Source organism: Sceloporus undulatus, chromosome 5, assembly GCF_019175285.1.
Source record: "Sceloporus undulatus isolate JIND9_A2432 ecotype Alabama chromosome 5, SceUnd_v1.1, whole genome shotgun sequence".
In the NCBI taxonomy this organism is placed as follows: Eukaryota; Metazoa; Chordata; class Lepidosauria; order Squamata; family Phrynosomatidae; genus Sceloporus; species Sceloporus undulatus.
The window spans coordinates 303,747-320,192 of NC_056526.1; the positions used below are offsets into that span (position 1 = coordinate 303,747).

Genomic DNA, 16,446 nt, shown 5'->3' on the forward strand with positions numbered 1-16,446 from the left:
TCTTGAGTATAGCTTAATGTTGCCCTTTGTACATTTTCAACTGTTTTGCACTGCTTTTAAATTGTAAGTCCCCAGGAGCCCTCGTTTTGGGGGGAAAGTGAGGAATAACAACAACAAGCTGAACATGAGCCAGGAGTGTGATGCGGCAGCTAAAAAAGCTAATATGATCCTAGGCGTCTAGATCAATAGTGCCACTCTATTCTGCTTTGGCCAGGCCTCACCTGGAATTATCCTGTGCCCAGGTTTGGGCACCACAATTCAAAAAACATGCTGAGAAGCTGGAATTGTGTCCAGAGGAGGGCCACCAAAATGGTGACATGTCTGGAAACCACCAAACCCTATGAGGAGCAGCTGAGGGAGCTGGGTGTGTTTAGCTTGGAGACGAAAAGGTTAAGGGAGGATAGGATAGCCTTGTTTAAATATTTGAAGGTGTGTCCTGTGGAGGATGGAGCAAGCTTGTTTTCTGCTGCTCCAGAGAAAGACTTAATAGATTAGAAAGCTGAGCCAAAGCTAAAAAAATGAATTTCACTTAGGGTGGCAAAAGGAAATGCCCTTGATTGTGATTTCCTGCATGGCAGAACGGGGTTGGACTGGATGGCCCTTGTGGTCTCTTTCAACTCCATCATTCTAATAGGACGCGGAACAATGGATTCCAGCTATCAGGAAAGAGGTTCCACCTAAACATTAGGAGGGACTTCCTGCCCATAAAAGATGTTCGACAGTGGAAGACAATTCTCCCTCAGAGTGTAATGGAGTCTCCTTCTTTGGAGGCTAAGCAGAGGCTGGGTGGCATCTGTCCCAGGGAGGGCTTGGATTGAGAGTGCCTGCATGGCAGAACGGGGTTGGACTGGATGGCCCCTGGGGGTCTCTTGCAACTCTAGGACCTATACTGTGACTTGCAGAGGGAAACACAGTCCCTTAGTGGCTATGCTGGGATCTCCCGGGAGGCCTGGCAGGGTAATCTTAGGTGCTTCCAAAGGGCACCTAAGAAGTGGGGAGGGGGTGCTTGTGATCCTGGTACTGCTCCCTCTATCTGTCCAAGGGTCACCTAGTCCACCCTCATGCAGTGGTGCCCAGTCAAGGGGCACCCTCCCCTTCCCCTCCAGCCTTGCAGGTTGGCCTAGTGCAGCTTGAAGGAGAGATGATGGTGGGGGCTTGTCAGGAGGAGCCTGAACGGAGGCCCTGCTGCTGTGGCCCAGTGGCTCAGTGTTGGAGGAGGTTTTGGGTGCCACCCTATATGGCCCGGCTCCCTAAGACTGTGATGAGGGCCCTCAATTTGTCTACGGAGTTTTGTGGGAAGACTGAGCCCTCATGGCCATGGAGTCCCCTTCCCTCAGCATATGCTTGGACCCCACCCCAGTGGCTAATGGCCCCTTCTCTTTTCTTGCAGCAACATTGCTGAAGCCTTGGTCAGCAAAGGCCTGGCCACTGTCATCCGCTACCGCCAGGATGATGACCAGCGTTCGTCCCACTACGATGAGCTCCTGGCTGCCGAGGCCCGGTGAGTGAGGGCTGGGGGTTAGCTCACTGCTAACACAACCAGTAGTTGGGGGGGGGGGGGGGACATGGGGCCCAAGGCGCTGCTGGGCAGCAAGCCCAAGGTGGGCAGGCCCTGGTTTGGTAGCCACAGTGGGTTATAGTTGGGAGAGGGGGTACAAGAGGCTCATGGGTATTTCTCCTCCTGCAGCCCCACTATCCTTTATGAAGAGGCCTTGAGTTCCCAGTCAGCTATCCAACTGACCAGCTGGCCAGCTGACCCCCATATGGGGCTGCAGGAGGGAGCAGCCCTAAGTGTGTCTGCAGAAGCAGAGGAGTCCTTTTGGCCCCAGGGTCCTGCCTCTGTGCCGCTTCTGGAGCCCCTTGGTGGCCAGAGGTGTACCACATGGCTTCCTTGGTGGACATTCTGCCAGCAGGGCGAGTGGAGGGCTGCTGTGCCAGCCCCAGAGCTGGTCCGAGTGCTGGCCTGCTGGTCCCTTGCCCAGGAAGTTCCAGAGAGAAGGGAGTTGGAAGCGCTTCAGGAGACAAGGGGGCCTGAAGGTGTGGGCTTGTTCCCATCTACCTTGAAAGATGTAAGAGATGGTGGGTCCCCCCTTCCAGCCCCCCCCCCCCCCCGGGGGGTTTCATTTGGGGCCATCTCTCAGGGCCTGGTAGAGATGGCCTTTCCAAGGGGGCATGTCTGGCCTTTGGATGGGGTGGCCTCCCTTTGCCAAATACCAGAGGTCTGTGCCTTGCAATCAGATTTTGAGCTGGACCTCAAGGGCAGACGGAAACCAGCTTTCTGGTAGTTATGCGGTCAGCTCTGGGAAGGGCTCTCCGGACACCCACAGGCCTCCCTCACTAGCCGGCTGGTCGCCCCTCCTTCCTGCACACTGTTTGCCTCTGGAATAAGAACACTGTTCTTCTCCTTCGCTCTGAAGAAAATGGCACAGAATGCAAATGAGGCCATTCCAACAGAATCTGCCAAATGCAGCAGCAGCAGCAGCGTCAGGCTGATTCCCGTTGCCAGAGCTGGAGGACCGAGGGGGGGGGTCTGCTGGGGGGTGAGCCTCTTCCAAAGAGGAGAGCATCGCCCCCACCTCCCGACCTCATTCCCTGGCCCTTTGGGGCCAGAGGACTTCCAGAACTCCAAGCCTGGCAGGCTGGCTTCACTGTTCTGCCCCCCCTTCCTTCCTTCCTTCCTTCCTTCCTGCCTGCCTGCCTGCCTGCCTGCCTACCTGCCAGAGGTGGCATTGTGATGGTTCCCTGCCAAGTCCCTGCCCCCCAGGCACCCCACTTCTCCTCTAATTCAGCCGTCCGTCCGGCTCTAAAACAGAGTGGCCCCGCTCAATGGCTGCTCCACAAAGCCTCGGCAGGAGCCCTGGGCTTGTTTTGTTAGCCTTGGCTGGATTGAACAAATGGCATCGGTCCCCAGGATGGGAGCAGCCATAAAACCGTCCCAGCAGGAGCAGATTAAGGCCAGGCTCTTCTGCCAGAAGAGTCCAAGGCGAGGGCTGGAGAAACCCAAAGGAAAGAGTGGGCTCTCTTGGAAGGAAGAGGGAATGTGTGTGCTTGGGGGGGGGGGGGGCTGCTTGGAGCCTGATGATGGTGGTGCCTTTTATAGTAGACAGGCAGCAGGCAGGCAGGCAGGCATACCATCAGCTCCTCCTTGGTTTGGGGTAGGAGGGAGACGAAGAGAGAATGCAGTTAACATGAAAGGTTAGCAGCTGGCCCTGATCAGGAGGAGGAACAAGCTGGGGAGGAACAGCCTGCTGGCAAATGGGAAATGCTTCTCTCCGACCCAAATCCTGGGGAGGCCCTTGAGCAGAGGCCATGGCTCTGTGAGCCCCCGGAGCTCTGTGTGGGGCCAACTGAGGTGCAGGGCTAGGGGTGGCGCAAGGGGAGTGGACGCACAGGTCTCTTGCCTTCCTCCTCCCTGGACCACCAAGGCCTGTTGATAGAATTTGGTTGCTGCCTTGCCAGCTGTCCCCAGACCAGGCTATGGGGTGGAGGGGGCAGAGCAGGGGCAGGGGTCTTCAAGGCAGAGTGTGTGGCTGCCTATTGAACAGCAGGTGGGCCGGGGTGATTGGAGTGCAGCCTGTTACCTCTTGAGGTCTGAGCCCCTCTGGGCAGAGCAGGGTGGGTAGGAAAGAGAAGGGGCTGGGGCTTGGGGCTGGTGGAGTGGAGTGAGTGGGCAAGTCACACCCTCTCAGCCTCAGGGACAGCGAAGGCAGTTCACACCCCCTGAAGAAATCTTGCCAAGGAAACCTTGTGATATAGAGCCCAAACAGACAGGTCAAAATAAAGCTGCTTCGGGTCACTTTGGGGGTATGCTGTTTAAATGACACAGGCATCTTAAGAGGCCAGAAGCGGCACCAAAGCTGTGCTCCAGTCCTTAGGGCTGGAGCATGGCTTTGGCATGGCTTCCGGCCTCTTAGGATGCATACATCATTTAAGCAGCATACATCCAAAATGAGCCGTAGCAGCTTTATTATGACCTGTCTGTTCGGGCCCATAGTTACCATAAGTGAAATGACTTGAAGGCCCACCACAATCATCACTACCACTGGGGTTGTTGTTCTGCTCGGACCATGGCTTTTCAGGCTGTTCCTTGTTTAAGAGCCCATTAGGGGCTGATCTCAATGAGAATTGGGATGGTGCTTGGCCCATTTCGTGCCATTAAGAGTGGAAGGAAAGGCAGGGTTTCTTACTGAACCTTCCTCCTGTTAGTGCCCCCTTTTCTGTGTAGAACGAAGGCCCTGAGCTTTGCACAAAGCCTGGGCATGTTCTGAGCTCAAGGAAGCACCCCAGGTGCCCCTTGACCATGGGGTGACCATATGGGGCCTGGCGTTGCCATTGGGTGAGCAGTGGGCATGGCGAATGAGGATGGTGAACCCCCTTGCATTCCCCACCCCTCTAATCAAGGCTCATTTTGCCCCTACAGGGCTATAAAGAATGGCAAAGGATTGCACAGCAAAAAGGAGGTCCCAATCCACCGGGTAGCCGACATCTCTGGGGTAAGAGAGGCCAAAGTGGGCTGGGGCTGTGGGCAGGGGCAAGGGAGGTGAGCGGAGAGTCTCCAGAGGGCAAGAGGTGAGAGCAACCCTTTTCTGTGTGGTAAGTCTTTGGATGAGAAGCCTTTCCGCTCTTTCTGCAGTCCTTCAAAGGGGCACAAGAAGGGTGATCGCTGCCAGAGAGGCTCAGGGAAAGATGGGAAGTGTGTCTGCTCGCGCGTGTTCACATGGGCATCAGATTGGCTCGGGCACTTTGGAGGTTGGTTTGCCCAAAAGGCTTCTGCAGCTGCCACCATTGGCACCATTGGCACTGCCAAATTGGAGGGAGGGGGCAGGTATGGCAGTGCACCTTCGGTGCCTGGCTGAGATGGGGGGGGGTCAGGTTTTGCTGTTCTTTCCTCAGTATTGTCTGTGTGTGTGTGTGCATGTGTGCGTGTCTGTCTATATGTGGCTTTGTGGGCTGTCCTGAATGATCGTCTGTGAGGAAAGGTCTTTGGGTCCCTCTCAGCTTGAAGAAGGGTGTGTAGGAGGGGGAAGATGCAGGGAAGGTGGAAGTTTTAGGACAGATCAGAGGAAGGTGTTCTTCCCAGAGTGGAGTTCACTGCCGCAGGATGCAGTGATGGCTGCCAGCTTGGATGGCTCTGGATGAGGTTGAATGGATCCATAGAAGAGTGACGTATGGGTGTCCATGAGCCAGGGTGCCTTTGTTTCCCCTCCAGACCAGACGCAGGGGAGTGTGGGCGATGGCAGCGCTGTCACACCCACCTCCAGCCGGTGGGCTACCCTCAGTGCTATTGGTGTGACCACTGGGGAACGGATGCTGGCCTTAGGCCTGATCCGACCCCAGGACTCTTCCTGAGAGGCTCACTTATTTGATGATACATTTATTAAAATGTTTACACACTATATCGCAAGATCCCAAAGCAGCGTACAGACAAAATCAATTTAAAACAATTTAAAAATGCAAAACAGTGAGGAATAATTTAAACAGCCTAAAAGCATATTAAACAATTTAAAGCAGGTGATAGAACAGCTTTCTGCGAAGCATGTGTTATGCGCAGGCGGACGAGGAGTGTTTTGCGCACGATGAAGCTAAGGCCCAGCCCCTGGAGCCCGGATGCTGTTTGGGCTGTTGCTACTCAATGCAGACGCTCTTCTGAGCCTTGGCAGAACCAGCCGCTGACTCTTTGGCCGGCAGACAGCTCTCGCTCCGATTGCCTGGGAAGGGTTCCGGGGCCCTTTCTTTCTGGACCCCGGCTTGGTCCCTCCGGCCAGAGAGCCTGGCTTCAGAGGCTCCCCATCCCTAGAGGGGGACCTGTCAGGATGTGAAAAGGAGAGGCCATGAGGCCATGACAGACCACTGCAAGAGTGACCCCCTTCTTTGGCCAGAAGGCCCAGTGGCCCAGTGGGCATCTCCACCATTGTAAGCAAACCTTGCCCAGCCTCAGGTTTCCCAGTGTGAGGCAGTGATTGTTATCCTCAGTGGCAGAGCAAGATGGCCCCCTTTCCCCTTCCCCTGTTCAGAAGGGCTGGGGCCCTTCTCTTGGGGCCCCTGGGGCCAGTGAAGCTTGAGCCAGGCAGGCTCTGCAGTGGTCCTTCTTGTCCCCCTGGACCCCTTGCTTCCTTGGCAGGCAGGCAGGCAGGCGACCGGTCAGGGGCTCTGCTGGGCATCCAGAAGCCGGTGGTCTGGCTTGGTGGCAGAGCCTTCCCCTCTGGGCACCCTCCACAGATGATCTTCCAGGCGCAGTGCTGCCTTGGCAGACAAGCCCGGGCAGAAGGACTCTCCTGAAGGCCTCTTGCGGCTCCTCATTAAGGCACCTTGATTACGTTGGAGCGGCTCAGCTGTGCAAATGAGAGAGATACTGCTCCTCTGGCTAAGCGCTTTGAAACTGACTCCGTGGGCAGGTGATCTAATTCCAGCCTGGTGCCTGGAGACATCTGATTAAATGTGCTGCCGCCACTGCAACTGCTGCGACTGCTGCTGCTGCAGCAGCGATCGCCTTCCTTGTCAGCTGAGGAGTGCCTTGCTTCTGAGCACATTCCATGCCCTGCCAGGCTGAGGGAAGCGCTGGGAAAGAGGCCCTGGGGAGCTGAGCCCCTGCCTGCCCCCCTGGCTGGCTGCCCTCTTTCCTTGCCTCCCTCGCCATTGCCATCCTCCTCGCCGCCAGCCTGGGCATTCTGGACTTGCAGAGAGAATCCCTGGCCAGTTGGGCGCAGCTTCCCAGTGGCTGTGCTGCCGTTCCCAGTCAGAGGCAAAGGGCCTGGCTGCCTGGCTGCCTCTGCTCTTCCCACTCCTCTTCAAGGCATGTAATTCTGCTCTGGAGTAATTTACTAAATAATTTAACTCATGTAAGACAAATCTGTGCTTGCTCGCTTCTTGCTTTAAATGCTCTGCCTTCCATTGTAGTTTTGCCAGAGCCACAATTGCGTGAAGAAACAGAGCGAGTGTCCCTGCGCATGCACACGCACACATGTGCTCCCACCCTTCTACAAAGTCCTTGCATACATTTTGCACAATTGGCCATGCTTCACATAAGAGTAGAGTTATGGTTCTACTTTTCTCCACTCTGTTTATGCATAATATCCTTTCCATTTGGAGATAATTAACGCTGGGGAGGTTTAGCAGGAGAACAGTGCCTGGCTCCTCTCTGTTTTGCTCCACTTCTGCCGGACCAGCGGCGAGCAGCCAGACCCCCCTCCCAACATCATCAGGAGGGTTCTGGAGTCCAGTGGCGTACAGATGGGGGAGGTGGCTCTTGAGCCTTGCCAACAAATGGGGGGGGGCTCTGTCAGCACCACTGGGGGGAGGGGGGCACCAGTGCTGCCATTGGATCCCCTGGTGCCATTGCCAGAGTGGCTGCTTTGGGGGGGGGGCGCTCAGGGTTGGCGCCTGTCATTGCTTAAGGGTCTGGGTCCAGGCCCAGCCTCTCTGCCCTTGTTGGAAGAGAGGAAGGGGAAGCATTGGGAGGACAGGGGAAGGCAAGGGAGCCCCCTCCCCACCTGTCAGAAGTGGGTTTTCACCCCCTCTATAGTCTTTCTGCATGTTAATCAAACATGACACAATGGTGATTGCCACTAATTAGTAGCCTTCATTAGTTATTCCTGTGTCACATTTGCATATGTTAGACTTAAGTGGTTAATAGTTGAGAGAAGGAACCCCCCCCCCCCCACACACACACACATACTTTGCAGAGCTGCGGATTGTCATCTCCTGTGTTTGGGTTAACTTCTTGACAGCACATCTGTTCTGGAAGGACAAGGCAGGGGCAGAAGGATGTGTGTGCATGCAGATGTGTGCACGTTGCTCCTCTCCTCTTCCTCTGTTAATACCTCCCCAGGAGCCTTCGCAAGGGCCCTAGGGAGGCACATATCTGGGGCCTGGTGGCTTTCTTGGGGGGCCCAGAGCAGGGTCTGGGGCAGGAGGTGAGGTGGGCAAGGGTCCCAGGAGTTTTGGGGTCAGTCCTTCTCTCCCTCCCACCTGGGGGTTGGACTGGCTAGGCCCAGTCCAGCTGAGCTGGACTCCTGTCAAAGTTTCCTTGGCTGGATCCGGCTTTGCTTTCTTGGCTTCCCTTTGCAGCCCATGTTCCTAAATGAAGGGGTGAGCCGAACCGAGAGCCTGATGGCTGGTGCTCATTTGGAGGAGCTGCCCCCTGGCTCTCCCACCCTGTACCTCCCCACACCCCTGGCACACATCTGGGTGAAATAGATCTGCCTGGGTGACACTCTCCATCTTTGTTCCTGGCAACATTGCAGAGTGCAGGGCTTGGGGCTGCAGTTTGGAAGAAGTCAGTAAGAAACCCAGAGGGAAGAGCCCAGCAGTCATGGCAGCCCTGGCTTGTGAGTTCCAAATGGCACTGCCAGTGGGGGAGAAGACACTTTGGCTGGTGGCTTCTTTTGCTCCTCTGGAGAAGGAAGACGCATGTGGGCAAGCGGTGGGCATACTTGGCACTCGCCTCTGTGCTTTGGGTCTGGGGAACAAGAATGTAGGGGGTGCTCCTGATGCCACTCTGGGCCAGCAGAGGCAAGTGGCCCTTCTTGCCATGGGGGATTCTGTTCCACCAGGCACAGGACGGGCATCCTTGGCTGAGCGCTTGGTTCTGCTGTTTCATTCCGTGACAGTTTCTGGGATCTCTCTCTCGCTCTCTCTCTCTCTCTGTGTGTGTGTGTGAGAGAGAGAGAGAGAGAGAGAGAGAGGCTGTTTAGGCTGGCTTGCTGTTGTCAGAAAAAGAGAGTGGGTCAGGATCTGCCCTTCCACTATTAATATGAACGATTGTGTTTAAAATGTTTGTGATTGCATGGTTTTATTATGGGATTTTATCTATTTTATGCAATGTTTTTAATGGTTTTTTAATTGTTTGTACACCGCTTTGATCTGCGGAAAAGCGGTATATAAATAAAATTTATTATTATTACTATTATTACTATATTTATATAGTGCTGTAGATTTCCACTGAGCGGAGGCTTTGGCCTGGGGGGTAAGGTAGGGATGGACAGGCCAGAGGCTTGAGGAGAACTGGCCGAGGGGATGGGAACTGTCTGATGAAGGGCCCCTTGGGCACCAAGGGCCATTTGCCCATGTCATGGTGGTTCTATGCTGTTGGCTGGGCCCTATTAGGCCCCAGAGCAGGTGCGTATGACTGGCTGGCCCTGGCAATTTGGCAGGGAGACTGTGGGCATGTCCCTGACGCGTATCCCTTCCTTCCTTCCTTCCCACCCAGGACACCCAGAAATCCAAGCAGTTCCTGCCCTTCCTGCAGCGGGCCGGCCGCTCGGAGGCCGTGGTGGAGTACGTCTTCAGTGGCTCCCGCCTGAAGCTCTACCTGCCGAAGGAAACCTGCCTGATCACCTTCCTGCTTGCAGGTCAGCCGTCCGGACAAGTGCATGGGGACATGGGAGGGGGAGTATGTCATAGGCTGGGGGTAAGTTGGTCTCAGGGGCAAGGGTCCATGTGGGTCTCCACTCTGGGCCAGGATGTGGGGCAGACATAGGACCTTCCAGTCATTCTTAAAAGCCTTCAGGCTGGGGGTCTCTCTCTAGCACCTTGCCCCTTCCTGGGGTCTTGGATGATGGAGGAGATAAATGGCACAGCAGCACAAGCAGCTTCCTGGACATTTCTATGCTTAGCCTGTGGTGTGGATGATAGGTCTCCTTGTGGGGTGGACAGGGCCAGGCACAGAAGCACAGAGGAGACTGCTTGAGTGGGGGCTGTCCAGTCTCTGCCTGTGAATGCCCTCAGGCACAGCTGTGTTGAGCTGGGGCACTGCGCCAGGGCTGCCTGGGCATCCACAAATCCCTTGGGCTGTGGGTCTCAGACTGGCCTCTCCATGGAGCATGTGGAAGTAGCTGATCACTCGGTCCACTCAAGTGGTGTTCATCCTCCCCGTCACTGCACACACGCAGCATGTATTTTCCAGTTCTGCCAGCCCCATGGTTTTCTGAGATGCCTGGACTCCAGACCCCCATCAAGGTAGCCACCTGGTCCTGATGCCCCTTCCCCTTGTTATCTGCCAGTGCTTCCTGGGGAAATAGGAGGGCCCCGTTCTTCCTTTCACCCACCTCCAAACCTGTGAAGGCTCATCTTCCCCCAACCTGTCCTTTTGCAGCACTTTGGCCAGACTGACAGCCGGTTGCCTTCGGGCTTGGCACTCACTGGGAGTGAGTGGGGGGCTGGAGGAGAAACTCAGAGACCCCAGCAGGGCTGAAGGGGGCCATAGGTGTGCCCACCTGCATCTCCCAGCCATTGCCACCTTGCACTTGCTGTGCTGAGCCTGCTGCCCCTCATCTTTGCCCCTTTCCTTCTGACAGATGCCCACAGCCACCTCTTCTCTGGTCAGAAGGAGACCCTCTGGGGACCCCATGGGGAGAGCATGTGAGGTGGCCGAGGTAGGCAGCCCCTTTGGTCCCCTGGGTCTTCTTCTTCCTCACATTTGTTTTTGTGACGCTTCTGGTTTTCTCCTGGGCTGCTACTCCCTGAGGCTCCCTCATGCCCCTCCCTTTCTCAGGGAGAGGAAGGGGGGCACAGGAACAGGCCCCTTCCTTGGCCCTGGGGCATCCCCATCCAGGGGGCACATGGCGGTCCGTGAGCCTCTCTCCTGACCCATCTGGGTGGCAAGGGTGGTGGTGGCTTCTGGCCCTGTGGTCCCTCACCCTTCTGATTGTGGGCCGGTCAGGCCCTGGCAGTTGGCATGGCGGCTGCTCCTTCCCACATGGCGTGACACCAGACACAGATGGTTCTGGGGGCCCTGTACTTGCTGGGTGCCTCGTGGCTTTGCTGTGCCAGAGCCTAGCAAAAAACAGATGGAGGCTGAGATTTCCCTGCCAGCAGGTTGTGGGCAGCCCCCGAGGCCAGAGGCGCTTGCCAGCTCGCCGGGCATTTGTGTAAGACGGAAACCTCATCCCTGAACCTTATTTATAATTAACCAGCCCTAAAGTCAGCAGCGGCAAAAGACAAGAAAACGAGACTCCTCATTCCAGAGCCTCTGATATTTTAAAATTTTAATAAGCGCTAAAACTCCCACTTATGTTAAAAAATAAATAAGAGATGCCATTGTAGAAGGGCAAACTCCTGATGCATCTGCCGAGAAAAGGAGGAGGAGGAGGATGCAAAGGCCGGCGGAAATGCAGAATCTTTCCCTGTGCAGGAGGCTGCGGGGAGGGGATTGTGACTGGTGCCTCTGAGCATCTGTGCTGTGTGTTGTGTGAGTGTGAGAAAGAGGCTGTCCCTTCTCTCTTCCCTGACGGTTGGAGAAGCCCTGCGCTTCCTCCTTCCTGCGTCTCTCTCTCTCTCTTGGAAGCTGTTGGTTCTCTTTGCTGGGGATTTGTGGGTCCCCTGCAGGAGAGGAACGGGCAGCCGAGGGGCCAAAGTGGCTGTGGGGTGGTCTGCTGGGGCCGGGGGAGAAGACCCACTTGCATTCTAGGAGTGGAGCCATTCTGCCTCTGGGCCTCCCCCTGCCCCAGTGGATATCCCTCTTGGAGGTGCCAGTGGGGCTGGGGGGACCTGAATGACTCAAGCGGGTGCCACTGTGTGTCATTGTGTTCTGGCCTCCCAGCCCTTATTTATGCCATTAGTGGGGCTCTGGTGACTTATGCCTTTGCCGTGCCTCGTGCCTCGCTAATTGAATTGCACTCTTTACGGAAACATTCGGGTTCCCTGACTCAACACTCACCCCGGACAGGGAAGGGGAGGGTTGGGTTGGGGGGAGACAGCTGTGCCCCCCATCAGGGGGAATGGCAAGGGTTCGCCACTCTCTTGCTCCCCAAGTCAGGGCAGACCCAGGAGCAGGAATGCCTCCCCTGATTGGCCCCACACCCATAAAAAGGCTGTTTTTGTGGCCTGGTGGTGCTGCCAATGGGCCCCGTTCCAAAATATTAAGCATTGTTCTGCACTGGAGGCTTCATTTACCGGTGGTTTTGTAGTTTCAGAAGCCCCTCTCCCCCCAGCATCCTCAAAGCGTCCCTGAGTCTCTTGAATAGTTGGTTGGGGGGGGGGGGGCTCAGAGGCCAAATGTGGGCATTTGGAAACTTCCTGCCCCCAACACTTCCTCCAGCTTATGCCCACTGCCTCACTGAGGTGGGGGTTTGCTCCCCAGCCCCTTCCTCCTTCTAGGAACTTTGCCCAATGGCTTCGCTCCCTTGGTATGGAAAGTGGAGTTGCGGGGTGAGCCCTGGGTGCCCTTTTAGCAACCAACTGAACTGCCCCCCATGCCCAGGATTGCTCAGGGAGGGGGCACTCTCTCCTTGCAATGGGAGCTGGCTGGAGGGGCTTCTTCCCCCCTCTACCTGAGGCTCTAAGTCATTAGTTATGTCATAAAAAGTAAGTTGTGTACTAATTAGCCAGGGAGGGAGGGGTGTCATTTCTTCTTCCAGCAATCTCAGATCTCCCACCCTCAATAATAATAATAATAATAATAATGATAAATTTTACTTATATACCACTTTTCCACAGATCAAAGCGATGTACAGACAATTGAAACCATACAGACATTTCATAAAAGGATAAAATCCCATAATAAAACCATACAATTACAGAACTCTAAGCACAATCATTCGCCTTCAAGGGTAAGCAGGGAATCAATGGCAACAGGATAGATAACTTCACTCTTCAGGGGAAAAGCTTGGCCAAAGAGAACAGTTTTGAGTCTCTTTTGGAAGGTTTCCAAGGGGGTCATAAGGCAGAGCTCCTCAGGAAGACTATTCCACATCCGTGGGGCCGCTATCGAAAAGGCCATCTGGGATGTGGAATTACCAGTAAGTTCTTCCCAGATGTTCTGAGTGTGTGGGGCGGATCATTTGGGGAGATGCGGTCCCTCAAGTAACTCGGGCCCAAGCCATGTAGGGCTTTATAGGTAGTGACCAACACCTTGTATTGCACTCGGAAGCGAATGGGCAGCCAGTGAAGATCTTTCAAGATAGGTGTTATATGGTCAAACCTGGACGCACCAGTGACCAATCTGGCTGCCATATTTTGCACTAACTGAAGCTTCTGGGTTTGGTACAAGGGTAGCCCCATGTAGAGCGCATTACAGACATCTAATCGAGAGGTTACCAGAGCATGTACTACAACAGTTTCAAGGTCCCTTTGGACCAGAAAGGGCCGCAGTTGGCTTATCAACCGAAGTTGATAGCAAGCACTTCGGACCGTCGCATCTACTTGAGATGACAACTGCAGAGGCGAGTCCAGAAGTACTCCTAAACTGCGAACTTGGTCCTTCAGGGGAAGTGTGACCCCGTCTAGGACAGGTGGACAAATTTCCTTTCTAAGGCCTGGGGGACCTATCACCAGTACTTCCGTTTTCTCTGGATTCAGGCTGAGTCTGTTTTCCCTCATCCAGCCCATGACCGACTCCAGGCAGGCATTCAGAGGAGAGACGCCATCCTTGGTCACTGCATCAGTCGGGGACACAGACAAGCATATTTGGGTGTCATCAGCGTACTGATAACACCGCGCCCCGTGTCTCCGGATGATCTCTCCCAGCGGTTTCATGTAAATGTTAAACAAAGTGGGGGACAAAATAGCTCCCTGAGGGACACCAGATGTCAGTTCCCTCTTAGAGGAGCAAGTGTCCCCCAGTTGCACCATCTGGAACCTTCCCGAGAAATAAGAACAGAACCACTGGAGCGCAGTGCCCCCGATGCCCAGCTCTCTCAGGCGTTCCAGAAGGATACCGTGGTCAATGGTATCGAAAGCCGCTGAGATGTCCAAAAGCACCAACAGGGTCACACTTCCCCCGTCGATGCCCAGACGGAGATCATCGACTAAGGCGACCATGGCAGTCTCAACTCCATAACCTGCTCTAAAGCCACTTTGAAATGGGTCCAGATAATTGGTTTCATCCAAGACTGCTTGGAGTTGGACGGCGACCGCTCACTCGATCACCTTACCTAGAAATGGGAATCGGGGGCTGGGGTCTCTGCCAGAGGGGCAGTTGCTTTGGGGCACCACCTGACCACTGTGTGCTTCTCCGGTTGTTGTTTTATTGCCATTGCCAGTAATGCACTTTGCCAGGAGGACCCTGTCGTTGCGCCATCTGGATGCCATGATGTCCTTGGTGGTGGTGCCAGCCTTACCTAGGGAGGGGGCACTGGCCCAGAGTTGCCCATCAGCCACTGGCTGCTTGGAGGGGCTGAATGGTGGCTTTGCTGCCTGCTCTTGCTTAGTGGCTCCATGGTGGGCTTGGGGCCCCATGTGCCCCACAAAGCCTGCAGTGACAGAAGCTTGTCTGACTGTGTCCAGCTGCCAGAGGGTGACCTGGGTGGTGGGGAGCTCACTGGACAAGGGGATCTTTTGTAGGCCAAGGGGAAGCATTTCTCTTCAACGCTGAGAAGAAAGAAGAGGCTGCTGGCCATGGGCTGTGGTGGTGGTTGGGGGGCCACATGGATTCCTGGGGGGGGGGGCTTGGAGGGGGGGGGCTTACTCTACAGGGACTGGGACCAGTTGCACTCACTTCACTGCCCCCAGGCAGTTGCTGTGCCTTGCTGTGAAGGGTCTCAAGGGGGACCCCCTTCCTGTATGGGGGGCTTCCTTATTGATCCCGTTCCCGCTGGCCTTGGCAAGGAGGGGCAGCATTCATGCAGCCCAGAGAAACCCCCCTCACTTCCCCCCAGGGTCCCTCATATGCCCCCCATCAGTCTCCCCTCTTTCAGCCTTCTGTGCAGCTGATTCCCTGTGTCTGCCCCCACCCCATGCTAGGGAAGGGGGCTGATAAGTCTGGCAAATGGGTCGGGCTGGGGAGGGGGTTATCCTCTGCCCCAGCTCTACAGCCCCACGGTCTGGCATCTGACTGTCCCTGGCTTTCCCCTCACTCCGGCCCAAGGGCAGCAGGGCTGAAGGAAGAGAAAGGGGACCCAGGGTCTTCAGGACCGGCCAGGGGTCCAGTTGGTGGGTAGTGGAAGGGGCTCCTGACCCTCTGGGCCTGACCCCTCTGTGGGCCTGGCTGCCCTGGCATGGTATTGTGGCTGTGCATCCCCCATCCTCGCCTTCAGCTGCTGCCACACCACATGCAGCAGGGCCCATCTTGTACTCTTCCTTGTGCACAATCTCCTGTTTATTGGTACATTACAGCTCCTCATTAAAGCTAATTGGGGATTGTCAAAGTAGACAAGAGAGAGGACCTCAGTGGTGTCTTGTGCCTCCTCTGGCCAGGCTTTTCCTCACCCTCCGCGCGCGTGTGTGTGTATGTATGGGGGGAGCAGGAAATCCTCCTCCCCCAGCCCCCTCCCCATTCCTGCCATTTGCAGCTTTTCTTTGGCCCTGCGATGTAACACCTGGGGGGCATCCTTCCCCTCCCTGTCCTGGGGGCTCACGGACATCATCCCCACGAAGGGTGGGGTCCTTCCTTCTGGCCCTGCTTTGGGGTCCCCTCCCGGGATGCAGTGCCTTTATCATCGCTGCCCCCAAGGCCCCTTTTCCTTCTGGGCCCCCAAGCACCAGGGGCCCCATGGCCCTCACCTTCCACAAAGCCCAGTTGCATTTCTGGCTCCCCTGCCTGCAGTTGGAGGTATGAGGCCCCAGTGTGCCTTGGAGCAGAGCAAGAAGGGTTAATGATAAATCAATCTGTTAATTATTTTTATGCCATCTTTCTAGAGCAAAAGGCCCTCTCAAGGCGTTCAAGTAAAACCATAAAACAAGAAAAACATAAAATAGAAATGATTAAAACAGCAGCATAAAAGCACTCGTAAAATGCGTCTCTTGTTGAAACTGCAGGAGAACAGAGCTGCAGCCTCTTTCTTTGGGTCCTGGTCTCGCAGGTCCCTCCCAAACCCCTCTGGGGCAGAGGCAGCCGTTTGGCCCCTCCTGGAAGTGTGGGGCGTCCTGTTCTCCTGGCCCTGGCAGCCCTCGGGGCCCATCTCCTCAAGGGGGCTCAGAGGTGCCCCCACTCACTTCAGCTGGCCTGACTTGGTGCTATGGGCCCTCGCTGCTTTCCATTGTGGGCCATGGGGCTGGGGCCCTCTTCTTCTGCCTTCAAAGGCAACTCTGCATTGTTCCCGCAGCGCTCCTCTGGATTGGTCAGTTTCACCTTTCTCCCAAGAGGACTGGAAGCCCCTCTGGTCCCAGCCCCATTTGCACCTCTCCTGAGTGCCCCAGAGCCTGGCCCTTCAGTGGGGGATGCTGCGCCACTTGCGCCTGCAACCCACCGCAGATTCTGCTCTTGCCTTGAATAGCCATCTCTGTCTCACGGAGGGAGAGATTTTTGACAAAGCTCTGGACTTGAGGGCTTGAGATTTGCCATGTCCCAAATGGCAACAGTGCCCCTCCCGGAGCCCCAGGTGCCTCTTCTGGGGACCCCTTTGCTCAGCAAGGGCCGGGGAGGGGGCTTTTGGCGGCCAGAGATCTGCTCTGCCTTTTGAACTTGCTTGCAGCCCCTTCGGGGAGACGGCTGTGCTTTCCTCCCTCCTGGAGCATCCCTTTGTGAGAATCACTTAAGGACGGCGCAGCCATTTGACTGTTGCTGCAGGA

The 16,446-nt window shown here is 55.7% G+C and overlaps 1 protein-coding gene across 1 annotated transcript in view; it reads left to right on the plus strand.

Moving 5' to 3' along the window:
• SND1 (staphylococcal nuclease and tudor domain containing 1) overlaps nucleotides 1-16,446 on the plus strand; it is a 229,721-nt gene that overhangs the window by 157,218 nt on the left and 56,057 nt on the right. The window contains exons 11-13 of the mRNA XM_042466503.1: nucleotides 1,391-1,501; nucleotides 4,421-4,493; nucleotides 9,209-9,350. Coding sequence (XP_042322437.1) covers nucleotides 1,391-1,501; nucleotides 4,421-4,493; nucleotides 9,209-9,350 — 326 coding nt within the window. The remainder of the gene's footprint in view (nucleotides 1-1,390; nucleotides 1,502-4,420; nucleotides 4,494-9,208; nucleotides 9,351-16,446) is intronic.